A 27,509-nucleotide genomic window follows, 5' to 3' on the forward strand; every position below is an offset into this window, starting at 1 on the left:
TATAAAGTATTTCAAATGAGCTCAACATTAAATATCTCCATATAACACTGATGGGAAACGTTTTTTCTTCAGAATAAGTGCTTTTACATTTGAAAGTTTGTATACACTTTGCCCGTGACAAGGTTGTATGTGTAGTGTGGCGTTTTCATAGTGTTTTGTTGTAACCTAGCAAAAAGAGTGGTTCTAAAAAGCTCCTCCAGGACTCCTGGTTGTCAGACAATAGTAAATATTTAGATGATAGCTACAGGAGTCATAATATTATACAAGTCTTAAGCCAGGAATGAGTACAGAAAGGTGAAGACGTTAACGAAGAGTGCAGCAAGCTGACCTCCTATGTTTGTTATTCTATAAAAAAGGAGGATGATGTCATTGTCTCTGCTTGTCTTTCTGTAAAAGTCACCGTACGCCACTGCTGTGCAGCATATGTTACTGTCCTGTTTCATAAATAATGTTTACCACACCAGTACTGCAGCAACTCCGACAGGACTCGCCCACCCCTCGTTCACACATTATGTTATGCTCTCAAGTTGATTCATTGCTTTTGAATTCACTCAAAAACATTTTCCAACAGCAAGTGGAGGACAATGCACTTTATGGGGGAAAATGATGGTTTATTTTAACCAGTGAACTCAACAACAAACCTTAAAAATGTGTTAAATTAATTTAAACATTTATTTACCTGTGATTGTTAGATAACTTTTCTTGCCTCCTTATCTTTTTCATATGTCAAATCCTCCCTGACTTTTCTTTTCTTTTCCCGTGCATCAGTCAGAGAGCTGACATGCTATTGTGAAAAATGCAGGAAGTTCAGAGGTCCTCTGTGGAGGACAAGAACAAAAATGCTTTTTAGTGAACAAAGTGCTGATGCTGCTATAAAAACTCACCTAGCTGTTCCTTGGGGGGTTCACTCAGTAGAAGGAATCTGCAGATTAAACTGAAATACTCATAATTACATCTCAACACACTTATCTTCACTAATTTCATAAAATGAACAAGTGCTGATGGAAGCTATTTTGGAGAGCCATAAAATGTGTTGCGGTCCATCCCACACATGTGTTACATCACTTCACAAATTAGGGGAACTGATTTGAAGTTTCTGTACTTTGAACTAAAAGAGACTTATCAGTAGCCGTCTGTACACATTTGCTGGGATGTGTGCTCCGCACCCACTAAACCAATTTGTGAGACGATATTTGCTCTGTGCTTAAGTGCGTTGTGCTGGTGTGTGTGTGGTTGTGTTTTTGTCCTCCAGGTGTAACCCAGTTTCTAATTGAGGAGCTCTTTGTTTACACCTGCAGAACTGGGGCAGTCTCCAGATAACTTAAACTAATCAATTAGCAAAGATAGCGCAGGAAAGCACTGCCAGCAGAGCTCTCAGGACTGTTTCCACTTTTCGAAAATACTTCATACAAATAAGCAAAAAGAACAAGAAGTAGTTCTAGTTTCGTGACTTTGTTGATTTTGTGACACAGCTTTTTTTAGCCGCAGCTGTACACGGGGAAATGTCTGATGGTTCAGCACTTTGGTCCAGACCGCGATTTCACAACAGCTAGATGGATTGCTGTGACATTTAGCACCGACACTGCATTGCTCCTCGAGGATAAATTGTTCTGATTTCGGTGATTCCTGTCTTTTCTTTTAGTGCCACCATGTGGATCACAACTTCTCATTTACTTATTTATTTGATTTTTCTGCAGATATCCATGGTGCGCAGAGGATAAATCCTAATGACTTTAGTGATCCTCCCCTGACATTTCCTCTAATGCCAGCATGTGGTTGACATTTGTGGGTTTGTTCAAAACAAGCACTGGGTAGGCCTGATTAATTTTCATTAACAAATGGCTGATTTTCAAAAGGTATATCATACATGAAAAGTAGACGGTTGGATGCAGTCATGATTACTCCTCGTACTAATACACAAAATCTCATCATACGCTTAGTTCACAAGCTCCTGCTGTATGCCCACCCACCCACTTTAGAAAACATATATCCATGCTCATGCTATTCCTGTGGCACCCATGGGATCTCAATCCCATTTCAGCCCTCTAACTGTGGTGAGTGTTGCTTGCACAGGTCATTAAACTGTTAGTGCTTCACACCCACTCATTTATGCACATTTACAGACTGATCTGTATAACCACAGTCTTTTATAGCTGGCTTTACAGGGGTCAGCTTAAATATTTGAAGCAGAAAGCAGTGTTCATCTTCCTTCACAATCCAAATTTACTCTTCTTAGCCAGGATTCACACTATCAGGCTGGAACTTTAAGGCTGGGCTTTGGCACACAGCTACACCCCACTGCCATTATTTAAACCCAGCATTAACACCTAACTCAAAGAGTGGGAGGCAGACTTCAATCATTTTCTGACATGACAAAATAATCCACCACCTTTGCCAGAGCAGGGGAACGGTGACACAAAAGGTCAAGTCCTTTGGTCATTATGCCAGGGAAATCTGTTTATCCATCTCTGTCTAGGTGCAGTGGACGTTCAGTTGTTGTCTATCAAATTCAATTTCAAGAGAGTAAGATGCTGCCACGGCATTCAGGTCGGAGCAATTTCCTCAGCAATAAATCTCATATAACCAACCACAGTGCGTTTAAAAGCTCTCCACTAGCTCATAATGATGCCGTTTTCCTTTCCATACCCTTGTTTGGGTTGCTACTTGCAGCTCTCTACCACCTTACTGAATACACTAAAATCAATCAGTCCCATGTGATGTCTTGTTACTGTTTGCCCATTAAAGGCAGACAGTGTTCAATGAAATCTATCAACAAAAGAGGTCATGTCTGCAAAACTATGGCTTATTCTCTATGGGCTCGCAGAGGAGCTCTTCACAGTGTCAGCACTTTCACTATAACAGGACAGCAAAGCTTGTCAGATTTGCCATTTAGGCTAATCTTTGTAGCCAACTATTCAAACAGAAAATCATTATGACAGACTGACTAAAATGTCAGATTTACACAGAAGGGAAAGGGGGAAATTGCCCAAATGCAAATTGCTCTAAGGGTGGTGAATGTGGCAGTGACTTGATGTAAGCTTTAAAGTATGGATTAGAGACAGGAACAGCTGAACTTGAACAGCAATTTAAGGATTGAGTATCATTAGAAACATAATAAAGATAATGTTTAGTTTTACCAGTTGGAGACTAAAGACTAGGAATACAGATTCTTAGAATCATGGAAGAGAAGCAAAAAACTTTAAAAAAAAGAGTAGGACGTTGAAATACTGATTATCAGCATGTTTACACTTATGTGCCTGGAGCCAGCATTTAATCTAAAGGATGCAGCGGATAGAAATGACTCGATTGGGAAATCATTTGCACATCATCTGCAAAGGCCATATCATATGAATCCAGCTTATTTCTGGGATTAAAATTTAGAAATATACTTTACTAATGCGTTAAATTATTCATCCCTTGAAGGTAATATAGAAACTGTTGGTGGAAAATGACTAATGAGCTGTTATTTGAGTGTATAAAGATGATTCTGTGTGGTATCAGCAACCAAAAGCAAAAAAAAAGAGTAAAAAACAAAACAAAAACAAATGAAAAACGTGCACACAAGATTACTTTATAGTCCCTGCAAATAAAACTGAGTTTTTTGCAGTGCAAAAATAGCCTTGGTTATGTGATACTGAAAATTACGGAGTTTAAAAACTGAACTGTGCAGTATAGTTTTTAGTGTGCGTCAGTTCTGATATGTGTATTTAAGTTGATTTAAACGAGAAACAGAAACTAACAGAGAGACTGACTTTGCAAGCAACTATGCTTGGGTTTCATTTCATTTATCATTACTATCTCTTTGTTTGTCCTACTTTCCAGCTTTCATCTTTTCCTTTGTTATTTTACTCTGTTGCTGCTTCTCTTATTTAAAAATTGAGAGCAAGAGTTGTGAGGGAAAGATAAGAAAACAGTAGAACTGAGAAAGTATGTCCATGCCTCTCAAGGTTTATGAGCAAAGTTAACAGCTGTATAGTTTTGACAGTGTCGAAGTTGTCTGTTATTTTTCTGTTTTGTTGACTTAGACATGTATGTCACCTCCTGCCCGCATAATAAACTGCAACACCACTGTTGCACAGTTAATTTTAGATTTGCTTCCAAATCTTAGCAGAAGTACTGAGTATTGTCCCTCACAATGAGCATAATTCTCAAACAAACTGACTAAATAATAATAAATACAGATTAATAAAATAAACAGTGGAAGAATGAACCAGGCATTACTTAGTTACTAAGGTCAACACATTGCAGGATCAGCTGAAAGAGTTAAACGGGTTTAAACAAGTAATAATCCAATTTTTGGTTGGGAAGAGGTTTTGTGGTGTTTATGCATGAATAATCTGTGTAATCTGTGTAATTGTTCCAGCATTGCCAGAACAGAAGACACAGGGGTCAACATTACAATTAAAACTGGCTGGATAAGTAGGAGTTTTTAGTTTTGTATTGCATTCCTACAGCTTTGGGAGACACCGGGCAGCATTAAGTGTTGTTATTCATTATTGCTAAAAGTCATACACTGCAAGCCCTTGCTAATATGATTTAATTTTAAATGTTTATGCATTAAGACTTTTGGTCATATAAGTTACAGCTATTTTGTGCTTAATAAATATATCATTCAGATATTCCCAATTGAAGTTGGAAAAAGCATGTGAGCCCCAGATAGATAGATAGATAGGTAGGTAGGTAGGTAGGTAGTTAGGTAGCACCAACTATACGTTACTGAATAAAAAACAATACAGTCCCAGTAGTGTTGTAGCATGTCAGTGCCAGGACACAGACTCTACACTAAAGGGAAACTGTTTTAATGGACTGATGAAACTGAGGCTGAATGCTGGACAGCAGCTTGAAAACATCACCCATTTAGAGCTGCTTGCCTCTGGGCATGGACAGTTTGCCGTCATCTAGGGTAAAATTAAATCACAAGTTTATCAAGACATCATACAGGATGATGTCAGACTGTCTGCCCCCCAGCTGAACCTCTGTATTATTTGTTTGTTGCAGCATGACGAGGACATTAATCACTATAGTAAATAAGAATGACTTTAAAAAGCCCAGACACTAACACAACCTGGGTTGACCTTTAGGTCATTCATGTGGCCAAGCTAAAGTCACACTGTAAGAAAGAAGCTGACCACATTTCTCTTGAACATTGTACATTGTTTTAAGTTGTTACAAGGGCTTACCATTTACCAAATCAGCAGTTCACAGACTTTTCCACCAGCACTGTGGCTATTTAATAGGTACATTTAATAAGAACATAAATGTTTACAATTGTGTGATATTAGTTTAGAAGTGTAACTTCTGTCTATACCAGTGTCTCTAATGAGGATATGCTAAGAAATGTTTTGATTTCAGCTTACTGGTATTTGCATCTGTAATAGGTTTAAATAATAATGGTGCAGGAGATACTGGATACACAATTATGGGATACACTATAAAGTCAACAACTCTGACTACTGCTTCATGTATGGGACAAGTCTACATTAAATTGAATTAAATTATATAAATAAATTGGTTGCTAGATTTTCTACTGGTTTGCTTGGAGTGAATGTGCCATACTCATAGGCTTACTATGCATACAAAGTGAACTATGTCCTTGTTCATAGTGGGTTGTTTGAATGTTGGGGTTTTCCCTGTCTTCCTGTGGAGTCTTTACCGTACAAAACAAGCATTTTGAGGCGACTGTTGTTGTGATTTGGCACTATATAAATAAAACTGAATTGAACTGAATTGCTAAAAATGAGCACAGGTGACATTTCAAAGTTACCCAGTAGAGCACACTTGGAATTGTCCTTGTGTTCTGGACACTTGACGCGGCACAAGAAAACTTGCAGCTGTCCTTCTGCTGTATGCAGTTGAAACAATACACACAAGGATAGCTCCTTTGAAAAACATATGTTAATTTGCAACCACTTCTGCTCAGTTTGACTAGGGTTAAGCTGCGTTCAGTCAGGAGGAGAGAGGAAACACATTAAGGTAACTGGTGCTTGAGTGTCACAGTTAGTGGCATACATGAAAATGATACAATATGCATGTGTCTCACAAAGTGTCTGCAGTCACGAGTGGTCTGTAAAAGAAGTTGCAAACATGGCCCTTCTTACCAGCTATTGTGTGAATACGCACATGTGCAGACATGAGTGCAAATGTTGGTACTGAAGCAGACATTGTGACTGAAAATTATAGATAAAGAAAGAAAACAAAAAGACTGTGTTTTGTGCTCTATGTTTGGTCCATGGAGAGAAACAAAGCAAAAGGTGTCACTGGATGCTTTCTCCACATTACTGTAACACCAGAAAAGTGAGAAAAGTGACACTACATAATGACGAAAGCAGCAGCTTCTTAAAGACCATGCATGCCATGCTGATCCCCACAATGCTCTGCAAAAAACAAATGAAAGAGTTGTTGGAGTTGTAGCTTAAAGCTGAAAGATAAATGAAAAAAGAAATCATATTTTTCACAGTGTTGAGGAAACCTCAGGAAGAGTTTGGAAAACTAACATGAAGGATTACACAGCTGGTTAGAAAATCTTTGGTCCATAATGATATAATAGCATCGCACAGTTGCTACAGATTTTTTTGCTCCATAGTTATGACACTGACATCCCATTTTATCGCATCTTAGTGGTGCATCTTACATCGGATTGATGTCTGGAGACTGGGCAGACCATTTGAATACAGTGATTCTCTCATGTTCAAGAAACCAGTCTGAGATCATTTGAGCTTTTTGACGTGCTGCAGCATCCTGCTGGAAGCAGCTATCAGAAGATGGGTACACTGTGGTCAGAAAGGAACAGACATGGTCAGCAACAATACTCAGATAAGCTGTAGTGTTTTTTCAGTGATGCTCAGTTTGTACTAAGTGGCCCAAAATGTTCCAAGAAAATATCCTCCACACTATTATACCACCATGTGCAGCTTGAACCTCTGATACAAGGCAGGATGGATCCATGCTTTTATGTTCTTTATGCCAGAATTCTGACCCTGCCATTCGAATGTTGCAGCAGAAATCAAGACGTGTGAAACTAGGCAACAGTTTTCCAGTCTTCCCTTTAAGTGATTATTTGAGTTACTGTTGCCTTCTTGTCATCTCAAGTCATTTTCCCCAGACTTCTGTCATCTACAAGGCATCTTCACCCAGAGAACTGCTGCTCACTGGATGTTTTCTCTTTTTTGGACCATTTGTTATAAACCTGAGAGATGGTTGTGTGGGGAAATGCTAAAACCAGCCTGTCTGTCACCAACAGCAGACATCAAAATCAATTAAATCATCTTCCTTCCCCATCTTGATGCCTGGTTTGAACTTTAGCAAGGTTATCGTAACATACAGTGAGTGGTTGATTAGATATCTACATGAGTGAGGAGTTGAACAGGTGTAAAAAGTAACAAGTTATCTATAATTACCTGTGCATTGCAAAATGTCATTTATTTCATGTAATAAGTGTCATTTATTCCATGTAATGTAATTTGTTTAGGAAAACTGTGCAGCACTGACAGATCTCAAAATGAAGGAAAATGTTTGTGAAAGTGAAATGTTTTCAGAGGTTTTGCTGTTTCTTTGAATGCTAGTATGCTATACATACTACTTAAATCAATTCAGAAATATTCAGTTGTATGACTTAATCTCTTGTTCATTTGATTTTTAAGCACATAAAAGCCATTTATCATTGTAATTGCATTAGTTTTAGCAAACATGAGTAATTTCGTTTTTTAAACAAAAAACACTGCAGTCAATATTCATTATTCTTGTCTCACTTAAAAATAATGATAAACGATTATCTACTACTGATGAGCACCAGGAATGCTAACTCATTCAGATTTACCTTTTCTTGCAGCAAGCATCACTATTCACACTCCTAAATGTGCTAACACTGTGTGTGTCAAAAAGGCACATCACTCATGATCTTAGAGCCCTATTATTGTAAAATGAAGGTAAATAAACACAATATGAGTAGGTGAACTTTGAACAGGCGCAAAATTAAGTACTCTTAAATGAAATTAACTTTTCAAATTGAGATTATTTAATGCTTAAGGACAAAATGTCAAATAAACTCTAAATAATTCGGTTTCAACTGCTCAGTTGCATTATTTAGGTTTATAGTGTTTGCAATATTACTATGTGATATCACACTGACAAGCGGGACAGGGTTGACCAAGTCAGCACCACTGACAGAGCTCAAAGACTCTGTCCATCTCTAAGCCAAATACAGAAAAAGACATAAAAGAAAAAGAAGAAACTCCTAAGAGTTGTTGTTTTAATCATAAAGTTAAAAATAAACAACAACCTTAAACAAGTAAGAACACGGGGTGTACTACATTATATAATAAAAACAAACTTTTAATCAGTAAGTAAAAGAAAGTCTATAGCCTCTCTTTAAACCTTTTCTGTGTAACTTTTTTTTTATATCTGGAATACAACTTTTATTTTAAGTGTGGATATTTCACTCTGTGGTGAATGCACTTTAGGCTTTAACCGTAATCTTTCCGGTCAACTGTACTTTGTTTTCGAGTACCAGTAGAGCTGTCTTTACACTGCCTGCATGGAGAACAAACTGGACAGATGTTCAGCTATAAATTGTTTGTTTAGACGGGATAGCAGCTCTGTCCTCACGTTCAACTCATATAAAGCTGTATTGAAAAAAAAAGTATTATTTTTTTTATTTGTTGTTTAACACTTTATTGTGAACTCAGAAGACTCATCTACTGCTCGTGTTTGTTTAAACACGAACCTGCACTAATAACAAGATACCTCTACCTCGTGTCTGTCTTTTAAAAGACACGTGTTTATCCAAGTGTAAGCAATCTGTTGTCCCCGTGTGAGCACAAATGGATCTGTAAGGAGCCGAAAGATGTCATTCTCACTACACCTGTACTGCCGCCTCCTGGACGGACGCGACTCCTTTGCAGCGACTGTACTATAAGTGAACGGACAGCTTATGAGCCCCACAAAGCGAGAGAACCACACACAAGGAGCGGGATGGCGAGGATATTAGTGCTGCACCTTCGCGTCCTTCTCGTGGGTCTGTTATTAACAGGCTCCTTGACTGTCCAGGCAAACAGAGGGGCGACATCGCCTGACGAGGAAAGGGACAGGGAGAGCGACACGGAGACGCCATGTGAGGTGAAAACCGTCACCGTTTCAACCCTGCCCGTACTCCGGGAGAACGAATTCAGCTTCACCGGCGGAGCCTCGGGGAACGTGGTCGGAGGAGGGGGTGCTGCTGAAGCAGGTGGTGTTGGTGGAGGAGGAACTGGAGGAGGAGGAGCAGGAGGAGGGGGGGAATCCAGACTTCTATTATTCGTTAGAACAGACCTACCTGGGCGAATTTCCGTAATGGATGATCTTGACAACACGGCTCTTCCCTACTTCACACTCGGTAAGAACACTGTTGTAGTTCTGTGTTTGCCCTCCATGGCGATAACCGGTCTGTTTGGCTGCACGTTTGTGCGCATAGGCTGTGCACACAGCTATATTTCCAAAAGATACAAATAAAAACAAATCACGCGCTTATACACATTTTGTCCCCGGCGTTAAATCACCTGCTCTACTCTGTTTGAATTTTGTGGCGTGTTTCCCCCCCCCCCCAAAAAAATCCCCACCAGTCCAGGTATGAAGAACACGCTTTTCGCTTTCCCTACTCAACTTAAAAACTACGGTATGTAAACGCAAGCCGTGCCACTCGATTTTAAGTGGCACTCTCAAGTTATTCTGCCATCCCTCATTCTTGTTTCGTCCTTCTTTCTGTCTGACTTTCCTATTTCATGGTAAAACATAATTTTAAATTTCATGCATACCCTAAGTATGCTTTCCCAATCAAGGAATGCAATTTGGCCCTGCAAATATGCATGAAATTGGTATTCTCACTTGAGCTCATAACACACGTGTTTTGCAAGACGGTATAACTTTAACTGGATAAAGCACTAGCCTAGAGTTTGTGTCGTTGTCTACATTTAGTCATTGCAGATTTTAGGGGATCCAAAACATCCCACTTTTTTCTGTTTATTCACACATCCGTGGATAACTGGTTTCTGACAGGTCATCTGATTCTCAGTGAAAGCCTGTGATTTAAAAGTGGTCTTGAATACAGCATTGCTGATTGGATAATCATAGGGAACATAATAGCAGGGAAGTACACCAGTCTTATACCAGTCACAAAAAAACCCAACAACAACTTTGTAACAGGAGCAGAATGAGTATAAAAGGAGCATTACTCATTGTTCATTTTAAGTCTTACAAATCATGTGAGCGATTCATGTTCTCTTGATTTCCCCTTCGCGGTGTAAGTGTGACTGTGTAACAGGATGTAGAGAAAGTATGGAACAGGGATGTTTGTTAAAAGCTTTTAGCCAAACAAAATGAAGTGAAAGGAAGTAATTCCAGAATGATGTAATTTATTCAGTTTGCGATTTGTTCAGATGGCACAGTATCATGGAGAACTTAGCAAAAAGCAGGACGGATAGAAAAATGCAGGGCTTGGAGGAAGTCAGTGATGCGGGGACTGAGAATCCATGAGAACATCTCATTACTGCAGTTTTCAGACAGGAGTTTGCTATCCTCCTTTTTTTTCCCTGTTTCCCTGGTCTCAGTTTCATTCTCTGTATGAAGAGTGTCGACTAAACTGGCTGTGTAAAGCAAAGGCGGGCAGGCAGGCTGAGGGCTGGAGCATTAAGCTAGTAAATCACTTTCTATTCTCATTAAGGACAGCCGTTGACTGGTGAGAAAGGCCTCTCTGTCCTCCCAGTCAGCCAGCTAGCAAATTTGCTGCTTCACCCTTTCAGTGCATGAGTACATGCTGTGGAGCAAGAAAATGAGCTTTAATAGGTCCTCATGTGTAATACATATTGAAAGCATTACTCGTGTGCTTTGTGTTTTGAAAAAATTAGATTAAAAAGAAAAAGGATTAAAAAAAAAAAATGAGACCATTGATTTTAACAAGGCTTTTAAAAAAGATCAACTGAGCATAGAGGCAGAAGTTAAATTAAAAACAATATGTTAAGAAAAGTGCTTAACTCAAAAGGTGTATTTGTCATAGCTGTGAGAAGTTTACAAATACACTTGTCAATACTGTTGCTAATTAAACAGTCATAGTTGTGAAATCTATACTGATAAAAAAAAAAAATTGTATTTTCTTTTGCTTACAGACCAATCGGATGGTTCAGTCAGGCCTTGTGTTTGTCTTTAATTAGTCAAACCTTTCAGTCTGGCATTCATGATGTGTCATGATAAGCTGCTAGGTGGGTAGGAAAGTACACATGCCAGCAATGTAGAACCACCTTTATATTTGTTAAACCTTTTAATTGTCAGAACTGGGTTAAATGCTGATACTAGATGTCACCTGTGATTTCCCTGTGTCCAGTTTATACCCTATATTGCTTGTTGGTCCACTCAACAGCTCTTTCTTCTTGACAAATGCATTATTGGCTGTTGAGTTTGTGAAATGTTGTTATAGAATTCATAAAATACACTAAATTGTTAACGTCTTGATGCATCCTCAAGACGTTAACAATCATTCCTTTGGGGATTTACTTCCCCAAAGGAATGTAATCATCGTCCAGATGAACAGAATCAACTTTTGGGGATTAAATTGTTAAGAAAAAATGAAATGAGGTTTTATTATCAGAAGTGCATTTATTTCATGCCTCACTGTTTCATCTCACATACTGAATTGTGATTTTCTTATGCTAGAGGAAGGGTGGGGAACTCCAGTTCTCGAGGGCCGGTGTCCTGCAGGTTTTAGACGTGTCCTTGATCCAACACAGCTGATTTAAATGGCTAAATTACACCCTCAACATGTCCTGAAGTTCTCCAGAGGCCTGGTAATGAACTAATCATTTGATTCAGGTGTGTTGACCCAGGGTGAGATCTAAAACCTGCAGGACACCGGCCCTTGAGGCCTGGAGTTCCCCACCCCTGTGCTAGAGGAAGCTAGAAAAGTTGAATTCTCACCACATACACCATTTATTGTTACGAAGCAATTTATTACCACACTACATCGCATTGCCTTACAGGTGTATGTCTTATCATTTTTTTATATATTCGCCTTTTACATACCCACCAGCTATTATACAGAACTATACAGACTGCAGAGTGTTTTGGATTGATGTACTCACCCAGCAACACTCTCTTTTAGCATCGCTCTTTCAATATTGTTCTAAAACTCTTAGGAAACGCCAACAACACCTCTCGGTGTAAAAGTCAAAGCGGTAAAAGTCTAACACCACAGTCAACACATCCTTCTGTGAAACCAGCACTTGTTATTTATCTTCTTCACATGATTAAGAACAGTGTGATATCTATGATTTTTTTTTTTTTTAAAATGCCTTCTTTTATGTTGTTGTTTATTTGATGTGGAGATAAGAGAGGCTGTGCTCCAGTTTAAAAGAAAAAAAAAAACCAAGCCCATATGTCTTGGTACAAGCAGTCAGAGATGACGGAGCAAACATGACTAATTGCAACCGGTACAAACCGGTGTGAAATTGTGTGAAAATGGTATACACTTCCTGAACCCTAAATAGGCGTGGTCAAAAGTGTTGTGAGAGTGGATGAAAGTGTATTGGCTTGTGTTTAAAAAAACAAAACAAAACATGTAATTGACGAAGATCTTAGTGCTTGCTAATAATTATCAGGACTTAGTTTGCAAAGAAAAAAGCTTAGTTGGAAAGAACTGTGAAGAATCTGTGCTCAAGTTCACTTCTCACATTGGAAGGAGTAAACTCATAATCTCCTGCTGGTATCCTACGGGTGTAGGGTGGTGTTGAAACCCACGTGACACCCATATGGGAAATGACTCTTAAATGAGCTATCTCATTTCTGAACTGTCTCTGAAGCAGTTTATTACCACCCATAGTAACAATATAATGCGATGAAAATCACCCCCTATTCATTCACATGCTGCTCTTCATATAATGGACAATCAATATTTCAATCAATAGTGAGCAGTAAACTTACATTTCAGCTTTTTAGTGCATCGTAGAATTTTTTTTAGAACATTATAGTAGTATAGTGGATATTGTCAGAAAACAAGCCGTGCGGTGCATTTTAAATAGGGGTGGAATTTCACACACAGCTCATGTCTCCGTTCCATGACATTAGCCATTTGTGACTAAAGCAAACAAATCTGTGATGAAAAACATCTGTGCTGAATTTCTTGTTGCTGGTGTGAAATGGCCTTGTTGTTTGAATTCAGGGGCTAGAGACACATAATGTTAGCCTAACTGGTTAGGATACTACTAGTAAACTAGTCTACCATTGTGCTTTCCACTTTCTCATAACAGCTGGATTTCTGTCGTGCTGGAGTATAACCTGTTAGCAAAATATCACCCGATCCACAACGAGCATAGTCTTGTCTGTTTCGTGGATAATGTCAGATTTCTGATAGTTTTGTCAAACCAAAGTCAGAGGTTATAGGTAAGGAAGGAAAAGGACAGCAAGATTCTTCTCCACCATGGCCTGTCTGCACAGCTTTGATTTATTACCACAAGTGTCTCCGAGAACAGATGAGCAGAAAGGGCAGTGTGGAAGAAGTGCAAGCCTGCTTCTCCTTCACTTTCCTTTTTTTTCCTTAGTCATTTTCATATATATTAGGAAACACATGCTTTCATTTCCAAATGCTTTGACTTTGTGATTTACCAGTGCACCACCATTTTACTTAAAATATGGGATCTTAATCCCAGTTTTTAATTTAGTTTTTGAATGCCATGTACTGAGCTATCTCACTAATTCATGAAATTGTGTGGCATTGTGCTTGCACGTTCAAGGGAGATAATTCCAAGCTGCTACGCTTTGTCACACGAGATGATCTTCCTTTTTTATTTTACTTGATGTTTTGGGATAGAGAGGAAATCAATACCGCTTGCAACACGGCTGACTCTGTAAACACCTGAAGAGTTAACCTTTTTGAAAAGCTTCGGGCACCTAATGCAAGATTGAAAACGTTTAAATGTCTTCCTGTTCTTTATCATCTGTCCATCATCTTGAACTACAGTACTGTGCCAAACTCATTTTTTGACAGGAATATAGGAAGTAAGTGTAGCAGTTTGTTGAATTACCACAGTATTATTAAAGTATGTACAGCAAAAGCAGAGTTTATATAAAAATAAATATTTAGTATGATTCTATTCTTCAACATAGACTGAGCCCTCCTAGGTAAGCTTTCTTGTAATTTCTTTAGGTAGTTTACAAGAATAGTTCTCCAAGACTCTTGAAAGATATTCAAAGATCTTTTTTAGATGGTGGCTGACTTTTATTCAGTTTTCTGTCAGAATGATCCAATGCTACTTCAATAATGTTGATGTCTGGGGCTCTGGGAGGCCAGTCCATGACTAAAGGTGTTCCATTGTCTGTCCAGGTATGCTTTTACTGCATTGGCTGTGTGTTTGGAATCATTGCCATGCTGAAAAATGAAGCCATAGCCAATCTGGTGCTTTCCGGATTGTATGGCAATATAATGCACTGCAAATGTATGGTATTGCAAATCTGATGCTGCTTTTTTTTTTGATCCACGGTGTTTTACAGATGGCTGTAGGGGCTCACTGTTTTACTTCTCCCCTGACTTCCTCCGTACATGGAGGACAATTTGAATGAAAACCTTTACATTTGGACCTAGGGCTGGGCCATATTATACCGTTCACGGTAATACCGGTATAATGTTAGGCAACGATAGGAAAATGAAATATCGCGATAGAATGGGAGTAAAACGCGCATGCGCAGTGCCTTTGTTTTCATACGCACATGGCCGATTGTTGAGTGAAACAGATGATCCAGAATTGGTTTGTAAAAATGGTGCAACTTCCGTGATGTGGAACTGGTTTGGTGTTTGTCCGTCAGATACACAACAAAGCACATTTTTTTGCAGAACATGCAAGCGGCCGTTGTTATTGTCGTATTTGTCGGACTAAGATGCTCTTAAATCTGGGAGTAATCTGGGTCCTAAACTCCGTATGCTTCAGGTCAAACAACACTGCAGCATCACTTAGAGTTAAAAACTGTCTAAATTCTTTCATCTTTAATAAAACGATCAGCATTGCTGCTTTACGAGGTGTAACTATAAAGTTTAACTTCCAGGCATCCATGAAAACAAAAGTTATTACATTTAACGGAGTTAGAAGTTAGCAGGAAGCTAGCGGAAGTTAGCTCGCTAGTTTCGCTAGTTACCTAAGCATGATATTGCATGTTCTGACTGAGAGATTTCTGAAAAAAATCAAACGTACAGCTCTGCTATCACTTGCAACATAAATGAAGACAGGAAACTAAACAGCAGTGACGTTTGTAGGGTTACTGAAGTTGGGCTAGCTGGTATATAATGATGTGCTACGTGATCGCTAGCGACACAGCTATGTTAGCATAACATAAACAGTGAAGCTGGAGGACGAACACTAACACTTTTCCACTTATAAAAGTTAACGTGAAGGTTCTTCATGGTTAGAGACAAATGCAATCGCATGGCAGGATGCTGTAAACGGACCAAACTTCAGTCAGGAGAACAACTGAGATAATCCATCCACAATACGAGGTTAGTCATTAATATACGGCAACAACATGGGAATAGAGCAGCTGCCAGAGAATTCAACATTAATGAATCAATGGTACAGAAATGGAGGAAGCAAGAAGAATGAGTTTAATAAAGTTTGATTTATCTGACTGCTTTGTTTCGCTTAATGTGCCTTATAATCCCGTGCACCTTATGGTCCGAAAAATGCATACTGCACACTGCAGTTTAATGTTGCAAAGCACCTCTTTTTAACTTCAGTGGATATTATACATGGTTATGCTCAGGACATGTCAGCCCATTTCTAGTGGAAATGCCTTTTGGTTAAACTTTCAGCAAGGAATTTGCATTTGTACTGTTACATTTTTATAAAGCTTTAATGTACATAAAAAGCAGCTTCTTGTTTAAGTGAATATAAATGGAAGGTTGTCTTTTTGCGCTAGTAATGTTGTGGAGTTGTATTTTGTCTCGCATCAATTATATCGTCGGTTATATCGTTATCGCAAATTTTCAAATATATATCGTGATAAATATTTTTGGCCATATCGCCCTGCTCTATTTGGACCTGTTGCCACTGATTCAGTTCTTGTGTAATTTATCATACCTCAGCCTTTCCTTTCAGCCATTTCCCTTCCTCAAGAATGGATTCATGACAGCCACTCTTCCACTGAGAACATTTCTGCAAACAGTAGATTTGTCAACTAAAGGTTGCCTCTGAGGTCTAGTTTCAGGTCATTGCTGGATTAAGAGCATGGCTGTTCATCGGCTATGGATAGTTTTCCCGGTTTACCTCTCCGGTGCAAAAGTACCATTTCATGCATCTCAGACTGTGTTATCTGTGAAAATGAAAGAAAAAGCAGCCAATGGAAAAAAGTAAAAAACCCTTTAAAAGCATTTCAGAAAACCTGGAGAACTATTGTTCAAGATCTTAACCCTTTTTTCCCACCCCAATATTAATTTTTATTTTTTTGTCAACCAGCCTTTCCCTATCTCTATAAACAGAGTCATAGCTAACCCCAATCGCTTACACATGGGAGAGACAAAGATTCAGTGGTCGAGTGGGGGGAAAAAGTGTTTTCCCCGTGGCATAGAACATGTACATGCTGCGGGGAAAAAGTGTTTTCCCCGTGGCATAGAACATGTACATGCTGCGGGGAAAAAGTGTTTTCCCCGTGGCATAGAACATGTACATGCTGCACCACAACTCAATATTATGTCAGGACTCCAGCTTAGCACTGCAGCAGAAGCAATGAAAAGGGGGAAGGGTCAACAGTAGAGATGGGAGTTATTATATGGTGTAGAGTTGAGATAGATGTGTGAGTTTTTGTAAGGACTCTTTTTAATGTTGCATTGCACTTACGTTTGCTTCGGTTTAGATCTAGTGCATTGTGGAAAATTGAAAAGATGCCAATTGATATGCCACGAGTGTAATCCAGTCATACAAACACAACCCATGGTGGATATTGTGAAGGCCAGCAAATTATACGTGTCATCATGTTGCCTGTGATAATAGACCTCTATAGGAGGCTGTCTTTTTAAGATGAATGCTCAACTCATGCAATCTAATGTGTGACGCCCCACCACAGTATTTTCCCTCCTGTCTTTTTTCCATATACAGCAAAATGACAGGATTGCAGAATTGCATAAAAGAAGGCTTAAACTTGGCACTGATCATCAAACCATTCAGACCGGCTTGCTTCTCAACAATTTTTCTGCTATTAATCAGAAGCTATCTTGGGCTGGTAAATGTATAGTATCACTTGACAGGCACTCTGTTATTATTTGCAAATTGTATTTTTCATGTTTTAAAAACAGAAAAAAACACAGAAGGCCTTGCCTCTCTCTCTCTCTTTGGTCAGCTACTTTTTTGCTCTTGAATGTCACAAAGCAATTACAATTATTGCACCGCTGCCATTTTATACCGAGCGTTAAACATAGTCATAGCTTTGAATGTTGTATATATGTATGTATGTACGTATCTATCCATCTTGCTTATTCTCGGTCTCTCTCACTCTCTCTCTCTCTTCCTAAATGACAGACTCAGTAAGTGGAGAACCATGCTCATTTACTTTAATGGTGAGAGACCTTAGGGATGTCACAGGAAGGATGAATGAACTGTGGTCAGTGACCCTTGATTGTTATTGTCCTCCACAGTAACTGTATTTTGTATTGCATTGTTTTACCACCAGTCTCCAGTCTTGCCTTGCAGCACTGGTGGACAGCTTTGATCTCCAGATAATTATTTGATCATTACCATTGCTGAAAGGCGCGCTGTAGTTATCTTTGATGAAATGAACAAAGAACTTGTATGTAAATACCCCTAATGAATGCAATCTTTATTTACTCCCGCTTTCTCTTTCTTTGATATGTGCACAGCAACAACAGACACAATTGTTAATGTGCTTCTCCTATTTTCAGACTTCAGAAAATGCTTGTCAGTTGACCATATGGATGTTTAAAGTCAGTTAGTACTTTCTGGTTGAGTAACTGTTATGGGACATATAAATGCGTAGTTCATAACAAAGCATTTAACGTTTATCAGTACACAGACACATGGTATGAAAACTCTTTGTTTTAATAGACCGAAAGAGCTCTTTTATATAAAGAGTTGCTGGAGTTAAGTGGACTGTTATAGGTGAATTTACTAGTTGTAATTTACTTAAATGCCAAATATGTATACTACTCTGACTGACCTGATAACCATTTCTACAATTACCATTTTACTCAGATCACCAAAAAAAGGTTTCAAAGCTTCAGCGGTAATCCCACTGACTCACCTGTTATGGATCTTTTTATCTAAATTGTATCCAGCACCCTGCATTTATCTAGAATTTACAATGAAAAAATCAAAAGCAACCCGAACCTCTTCAGCAGTAAGAGTTTGATTGCTACCTGCTGTCTATTTGATTAATTTCCACTAACATAATGCTTCAGTCAGCCTTTTTCTACATGATTTTATAGCTTCCATTGTAAGTTTGAGTTCAGCCCCTGAGTTGTTTCATGTGGCTGTACCTCCCCCTTTAATTCCACAACTGCTTATCTTGATATGTAAAGCTGTACTAGAATCAAAGGATAGGCTGGATGGTGTAGCTAACAAGAGAGCATGCCGCAAGCTGATTCCCAAAAGATTCATAAACTTGCTACTTGTATACTGTAGAGAGGCTTTTTAGTCTGTGCACTGAATGCTTAATGTGACACTGATTTATAAAAGCAATTCCATTTAGTTGCTCTTTTTGCTCCTTGGGCTCCTCTGGTGTATCCCTACCACATAATAGAAGCCCCCCTGTGACAAAAACTGTAATGCATTTGCTCTCTTAGTAAAATATTTTTTTAATGCAAGCCAGACATTTGGGGCACAGGGACCATGGGATAAATCCATCAACGTACACACAGTAGCTTTAAAAACAAGCTTGATATATAGACATGTTGAATATTTCAAGTTTCCTGGCTGCGTTTCTTTAAGTTATTTGAATTTCGCAGCTATTACCAAATGTGGTCAAATTGAAACTCAATTTCTGGCTTTCCATTATGTGATTATTAGTTTTCTTTAACTTCATGTTGAGTCCATCGATCTGAGCGGATAATTTTTACTGCTATCAGCATGTGATAGTTGTTTTTTTTTTCTCTCTCAGTATTATTATTTCAGTATTAAAGTTGGGCAGATCGATACTAATGTGTACCACCATGACGTTTAATTTTGTGAATTGATCCCCACATAAAAAAATATCAATACAAAATATTTTCTCTGACTCAGAATTGCGTTATTTAATGAAAGTAAATTGGTATTTGGGGCTTAAACTCTAAACAAAAGAAGTGCAGCAGAGATGGGGGAATTATAATTTTTTTCCCGAGCTTTCTCATTGACACAAACACATTCAGAAATAGACAAACAGGCAGAAAAGCAATAAGTGCCTGAATGTTGCTGCCAGCTCAAGTGATCGTGACAGGCATAGCTGGACTGGCCATCGGGCATACCGGGCATTTGCCCAGTATGCTCGATGGTGATTTTATGTTTTTATGGGCCGATGTTTTTTTGTTTGTTTGTTTGGGGTTTTTTTGTAAACAATGAAAGGTGGTGGATTGGCCAACTGGTCATGATCGACTCTGGGCTGGACAAATTACAGCCGATGAGGGCGAACTTTAAAGTTCCGTATTGAGGTAAAAAAGAAACATGATTTGTCCCATACTTCAGCTACAATGAAAAAAGACAAAAACCTGGAGGTATTCTGTGTCTTTACTTGTTGCCTCTTGTTCTCTCATTCTCCCGTCTCTCTCGTTTGTTTATCACCCACTTTGCGCCAGAAAGAGGAAACCAGTGGAGGTTGCGCTAAACAACAGCAGCACGTTTAAGCTTGATAAGCTATTGTTAGAATTGATTTGATATTACTTTCTAGTATTCAGCTGATGTTTGCTGGAGCCACAGCCATAAAAGCTGCTGGTCATGATCGGTTTGGATATGTGGTGAGAGAGAAACGTGAAGATGAAACCAGGAGATGTCCTTACTGAATCATCAGAGCTGAACAGGTGATGGAGAAACAGGTTTACCTTTTGGGTGACACGAATGAGTTGAAGGGAAGTTATGAACTGTTTCTGAGAGACAAATAACACCAGGATCCTTTTCTATGTAGCTGACAGCTGGTAACTGTGCAGGGGCGGGTCTAGCAAAGTTTTGCCAGGGGGCCAGGTAGGGCATTAACAGGGAAAGGGGGGCACAAGGAAATACTTTCTTATTCTCATTTCAAATGTCTAGTTTTTAATAAATAATTATCTGAATCAAGTTTTCATCTGATGTACAATGTATAGAAATCTATTACTGTATGTAGTAAATATTAAGTATAATATAACCCTAGTAAGCTGAAGTACTTTTTCCTTTGGGAAGGTACTATCTGTGCAGTATGCAATTCTGTTGATGAAAGATGCTGAATCTATTTAATTATTGTAGAAAAATAATTGGTTTCTGTGCATTTGTTTTACACGTGCATTAAATTAAAGTCTATTACATCGATTAAGCATCATAAGGCGGAGGGTGGGGGGTGATTTTTTTTTTTTTTTTCTCGCTGGGAGTTGGCAACCCTATTAATTAGGTTGTTTAATATTTCCACTAAATACTGTTTAGAATGCCAGAATAGGGAGGTGACGTAGGTTTAAGTTTATTAGATTGATACATATATACCAACAAGACAGTGTACATCACTGTCACAACAGCGTTTGTTTTCATTCAAAGGCTTTATGCCTTTTCGTATACCTGGCGGGCCGGTCTCTAGTCAAAATGGCCAGGCTGATTTTTTGCCCCAGTCCAGCCCTGCTGACAGGTGTTGGGTTATATGCTTCCATTCACCACATCGGCATTTTAATCAAGTCAAATGTTTAGATTTAACAGTCCTTAAAGAGCATCCTTGTAAAGATAAAACCTAAACACTTTAATTCGAAGAACATCTTGTTCTTGTCTATTTTTTAAGAATATAGAGATTTTTGTTGCATTATAAAATAAGTTCTGCTGAACACATTGTAAAAACATGCTAAAAATGGATAAAACATCTGCACACCAAATGACACCAGAGAAACAACCTAAGAGTAGAGAGCAATAATGAGCATTGTCTTTCCCTTAAGGGGGAATGTATTCATATTTCAATTATGCGTTTGGAAGCAATAGCCTGGAAATGCACAGTTTATCCTCATGTTAGAGCTCAAGAGCTGGTGGAATTTCTTTTGCCATTTGTGTTTTTCTAATTATGTTCAAGTTTTAACTTATCTTCAAAAAGTTTGGAATGGAAGTGTTGCCTGCCTGATAATAAGCCAGTATGAGGTCGCTGTGTAACATACTAGTGAAGGAGCTTCTGACTTATGGAATACCTGCTTATACCTACAATCTTCTGTAAAGCTACTGTGAAATTTTGTTGCTGGTGTGCAAAGCAGAAAAAAAGCATTTGATCACCAGTGCTTGCGACTGAAGTATCCTCTCTCTTTAGCATTGTTTACATGCCAGTGTGGCAACAAAGCCCACTTAAGTATGTCTTGATTAAAATGACAAGTGTGAAATAGAAAGCAGAAAACTGCCAAAAACAGTGCATGAAGTGATTAGGGTTTGGTGATTGTTTACCCGTACTGTTTTATTAGGGTTCGGTGGTGAACATTTTCTACTTTCAAAGTTCTTTATGTGTAATCTTTATTTGATAGCTGTTGCAGTCTCCAAAATAATGTAGTAACAGTTTAAGATAATGTGAGAGTCTGCATCAAACCATCCAGAAAACTTGTTTTCCCCAGAACCGAGCTCACTGGGACACCACCATCTCTGGCTTCAAACAGACTGAAAAGCATCTAAATATCCTCCTACTGGTTGACAGGTTAGTGGGAGAAAGCCCACTTTCACTCTTTTTGAGCTCTGATTGTTCTTTCTCCTACTTGTTCCTCCTGCCTTCATGCACAGTCTATGTTGTTCACCAAACCTTGTTTTGTTATACTCTGTTTTATTTTTTCTCATCCTAACAGACAAATTATACAGTCCACATTTCAGTTTTCAAAAGATTCAGCATTTTTTGAAATCTATTTCTGAAAATAGATTATGTCTATTTTTTCCCTTTATCTTAAAACTGCACAGTGTATGTTTTTAGTATCGATTGTATAGTATATAAGAGTTCATTATCATATCATATTGGAGATGCGCTTATATAGTCTTGACTAACCTAGTTAATAGAATTATCTGAATAGGGTTTTTGTTTTGCAAGCATGACAGGCAGTGTGTGTTTCAAAGAGGAAGACGGGAGTCATTGTTCATATAAGCTGGTCACAATGATGTTTAAGACCCATAAAATTTGATTCCCTCCAGAATTGGTGCTGCACCTTGGAAATGTGCCAGTTCTGCACTGCTCGCTACCTCATGGTTCCTACAAAAGATTTTAAACCTTTTATCCATGCTGGTATGTTTGTACCTATTTCCATTCCCTTCAAGTTGTACAATCTTTTAGATTTCCTTTCAGATAAAGCACATGCTCCATTAATCTCCCCTCAGCTGATGAGTTCCCTCCCACAGTTTTTTCTAATGCTCCATCATGCACATCTCTCAGAGTTCCTGGTAGAACTGGCTTTATCTGCACAGAGATACATGTTCTAACTCTCTTCTTTTATAGTTGTCTGGATGAATAATGTTGTTCCACTGACTTTTTCCGAAACAAAACAAAGATATCCATAGGTTGTACAAAGAAGATTTATTTAACAGAAAAGTATAATAATATCTGTCCTGCAACAATAACTACATTATCAACATATACAATATGAACGTTATCTCAGTAATTTTAGTTTTCCTCAATATTTTCACATTATCTAAGGTGATCCCAGGAGAAACACTGGGGTTTTCTACACCACTGTGAGACTCCGGCAGAGCTCCTAATTGTTTCAGCACTCTGAATTAAACGATATCTGGGCAAAGACTTGCATGTGGCGGTCACTGTTTACAGTCCATCTATGAGTACAGATCAATTAAAAACAAGATAAAAGAAAAGAAACCACAAACAACACAAAGGTAAATTGTCATCAGATGATAGCAGATGGGTTTGAGATTGCATTTTGTCCATTCCTTGAGGTCCCGACTTTATACCTGCGTGAAGCCAAAGCCTCCTCAAATTTAATTTGAGCAAACAGATTCCAGAAAGATTCAAGCCAGTGCTGTTCTTTGCCTACAGATTATGCATATTCATATGCAGATATCCACTTATGAAAATCAGTACAGAACAGAGGAGTTTGCAGCATATCAATGCACTTCTGATAAGACTTGTGGGAATACAGGCATTTGGTCTAACACATTGTATGCTTATCCAGTGATAGCTTATTGGTATGTCATGGCTGTATCGCACTCGCCTCCATTTAGAGGCACAGCACACGGCATGCATTTTTTTTCTGGTATTTTGTCTGCTTTGGATTAGCTCTAATCTAACAGCAATTACCCTTAGATGTGTAACACAGCAGAACATGCTCTCCTGAGGTCAATGGTAGGTCATGTGTCTTCAGAGTGGTTAAGTGCATCATCAAGGTGAACAATACACACACGCTGATCTGCAGCCATTAATTTGTCGTGTTTTGTGGTTGTTTATACATTAAATCCTTATATGCATTTAAGGGAACGTTCCTCATCATTTTTTTCCGAGTAGGTGTTTATTTATTTGCTAAAACTGAGTTTATCTAATTTCAAAGCAGATGACTACACAAATTGCATTTGAATTTTTAAAAAAGTGTTGATAGTTTATATGCATGTAGAAAGATTCTCCTTCCATCTGTTTAACAGTATAACACATTCAGAGGGAGCCTGAGGAAAAAAATATGTTATCTGGTTGTAATGTTAATTTCCCCTCCTTAAATAAATTAATCACACATTGTGGAAGGGAGAAAAATGGTGAGATCTGTAGCCAATTAGAGGAATTATGATGGCCGAATTCCAATAGGGAGGAGGATTCACATTCTATGCAGAGTTCTTCCTCCAGAGCCACTTGACATTTTTAGAAATGTATTTTTTTATGTTGCAGCTCTGCATTCTTGTTTTTCTTTTTTTTTCTTTTTAAAAAAAAAAAGTGGTTCTCCAGCTTACTGTGATCACATAGATAAGCAGATATGCAGATACTGGTTATAAAGCACTTTTTGGACTTTCAACAGAAAGTAACAGTCATAAATATAGACATTATTAAAGATAATAATTTTCATTCCCAGCTGTAATAGAGTTGGAACCTACTAATCTCATCTGCAGTGCCCTTTTAAAATTGGAATATAAAAAGCAAACAATAGTTCCCAATAGAAGCTACCAGGGTGCCGTAGACAAGAAGATATAATTAATTTGACAAGCAGTTTTAATGACACTACACTGCATGACAAAAGTTATTTAGTATTTCCATTGTGTTTTGGTGTAGACTTTGACGTTCCTGTGCTTTGGTGTTCCAGATTGCACATAAAAGGCCTAGCTGGTCAGAGTTTATTATGCATGAACCACTTGGGGTTACCACTTCACTACACACTAACTAGGATTGTAAATTTTCCTACAATTATTAATTTTGTTTTGTTTGTTTTTTTCATAATACAGATGTTTTTTTTATAACTGTGAATGCACTTTGAACCTTTATGTGTTCATGTGAGTTTGATGCTGTCAGTGCAGGTTAATTTCCTCAATCACATTACCTGTTCCACTTACACCAAACGTCTATATTAAAAACTGAATCTGCAGTTATGTCTCCTCTAAAATATTTTGTTAGCTGGACGGGCCTGGGTGGATTTTCATCAGCTCAAACACAGCAGTATTGTAGGAATAATGTAAAACAGGAAAAATCCTGGAATGGAGTATAGTTAGCAACACCACAGAAAGTGAAACAGACTGCACACACACACACACACACTTGTTTTCATATCTTAGTGAGGACTTGATGCTTTCCCTAGCCGCTTACCCTAACGATAACCATCAGAAATGAATGCCTAATCCTAACCTTCAGCCTAAACCTAACCATAACCTAATTGTAATTCTGACACTAAAACCACATTTTGAGCCTCAAAAAATGCCTTAAAACTCGTGGGGACTGTTGGTCCCCACAAGTATAGTAGCATGCCAATTTTCTGTCCTCACAAAGACATCTAAACATGTACACACACACAACACACACACACACACACACACACACACACACACACACACACACACACACACATTTCTAGTGCACAAGTTCGTCAATGTCTGAATGCTTTAGTTTTTTGTATGAAAGATTGTTAGCTCTCTCTTACATGGGGTATTTGCTCATGTGTACTGTTGCTTTTGATGTCAGTTAATTCTAAGTATCTGCTAGGATTGCTGGGACAAACATTTTTTGCTTGATCACATCCTCCTGCACCTCTGGACCATTTTCAGTACAGCTTTAAATTTTAGATGTCTTAGTGGAAGTGCCATCCTGGCCCCTTGCACTTGTACATCTGCAAAACTGCTGGCTCTCCTACAGAGTTTCAAAACAGTGATCTTTCATCCCCTTCTGGAAGTCTTGAAGAAATGAATGTGTGGATGAAGTGGATGAGGCAAATCTGTTGAGTTGTTCAGATAGTGAGCAATGATTTTGTAACCAAAAACAAATCTGCTTTTTCAGTGGGCTCTATGCCAGCATATGATTTCACACTGACATGTACAGCATTTCAAGTTGTTTCCACTGAAAATCATACTGACAGTGTCTACCTCCACTTGTCCCTGTGTGCAGGTTCTTTGAGGAGATTATGTTGAATCAGCTAAATTTATTTTAGTAATTTAATGGTTTGTTCCCCTAATCTGTTGATCATACCTTCTGTTTGAATAACATTTTACTTTATGAGTTATTGATCTGGGAAGTTTGAAACTGTGAATATTCTCCCAGTTGAACCGCAATGGCAGAGCATTTTATAGTGTAGGGAGAAAAGAAAGTCTGTTATTGTGGGTTCCTGCACTACTGTCTCATGCAGAAATAATCTAAATAATAAAAGAATGTGCAGAAATTAATAAAAATTTGCAAAAGTTTTGTCAGTATAGTGAAACACTGGCTCTATATAGATATTTTTTCCTCTTTGGCTACTAATTGGCTATGTAATAATTAGACTGGTGAAGATGTTTTTAGTACGTTGTATTTTGTCTATTTTTGTGTGTATGTTGCAAATTATTTATCCTCTCAGGGTTGACAAAGGTTTTTAGCAATAATATATTGAACTATTAGTTTTGCTTGGGTATGTCAATACCACCTCAATATAACCTATGTAGCAATTATGTATTTTATTATTTAATAATTAAATATATGGACATTTTCCAGATTTACACAAGCCATCATAAATTCCTTTGTGTGGTGTGCATCTTCCACTCTTTAGTTCAACAGTGTGATTATTGTTCCGTAACATAACCGCAATCAGGACAAATGCACTATTAACTCTGTAATGAGACAGCTCAACAAACAGAATTAATGGGACCATTCAAAATGGCAATCTCCAGCTTTCAACACTTAGTTAGGCTTGTAAGTATGGATGTCAGAGTCAGGCCTTAGCTAAAGAGAAAGAGTGCCACTGTGGAGTTATTTTTTTGACCCTACCTTTCAGACAGTGTTGTTATTTAATGCCTTTGAAACTCAGTAAACTGTGTGGGTATGGCTTAAGGAAGAAAAAAAAAAGAGTACACATATTTTTCCACTTTAGTATAAAACTTACAGCATAGTGGCTTGCAAAAGTATTCGGCCCCCTTGAATTTTCCCACATTTTGTCACATTACAGCCACAAACATGAATCAATTTTATTGGAATTCCACGTGAAAGACCAATACAAAGTGGTGTACACGTGAGAAGTGGAACGAAAATCATACATGATTCCAAACATTTTTTACAAATAAATAACTGCAAAGTGGGGTGTGCATAATTATTCAGCCCCCTGAGTCAAAACTTTGTAGAACCACCTCTTGCTGCAGTTACAGATGCCAGTCTTTTAGGCTATGTCTCTACCAGCTTTGCACATCTAGAGACTGAAATCCTTGCCCATTCTTCTTTGCAAAACAGCTCCAGCTCAGTCAGATTAGATGGACAGCGTTTGTGAACAGCAGTTTTCAGATCCTGCCACAGATTCACGATTGGATTTAGATCTGGACTTTGACTGGGCCATTCTAACAAATGGATATGTTTTGTTTTAAACCATTCCATTGTTGCCCTGACTTTATGTTTGGGGTCGTTGTCCTGCTGGAAGGTGGACCTCCGCCCCAGTCTCAAGTCTTTTGCAGACTCCAAGAGGTTTTCTTCCAAGATTGCCCTGTATTTGGCTCCATCCATCTTCCCATCAACTCTGACCAGCTTCCCTGTCCCTGCTGAAGAGAAGCATGATGCTGCCACCACCATATTTGACAGGGGGGATGGTGTGTTCAGAGTGATGTGCAGTGTTAGTTTTCTGGCACACATAGCGTTTTGCATTTTGGCCGAAAAGTTCCATTTTGGTCTCATCTGACCAGATCACCTTCTTCCACATGTTTGCTGTGTCCCCCACGTGGCTTGTGGCAAACTGCAAACGGGAC

General features: G+C 38.4%; 1 protein-coding gene across 1 annotated transcript in view; it reads left to right on the forward strand.

The window, feature by feature from the left end:
- Window positions 1-8,855: 8,855 nt before the first annotated feature.
- The window catches only part of astn2 (astrotactin 2), a 302,939-nt gene continuing 284,285 nt past the window's right edge, over window positions 8,856-27,509 (forward strand). Inside the window, exon 1 of the mRNA XM_080874142.1 lies at window positions 8,856-9,370. Coding sequence (XP_080730268.1) covers window positions 8,971-9,370 — 400 coding nt within the window. The 5' untranslated portion in view covers window positions 8,856-8,970. The remainder of the gene's footprint in view (window positions 9,371-27,509) is intronic.

This window comes from Rhamphochromis sp. 'chilingali' (assembly GCF_963969265.1).
Source record: "Rhamphochromis sp. 'chilingali' genome assembly, chromosome: 2".
In the NCBI taxonomy this organism is placed as follows: domain Eukaryota; kingdom Metazoa; phylum Chordata; class Actinopteri; order Cichliformes; family Cichlidae; genus Rhamphochromis; species Rhamphochromis sp. 'chilingali'.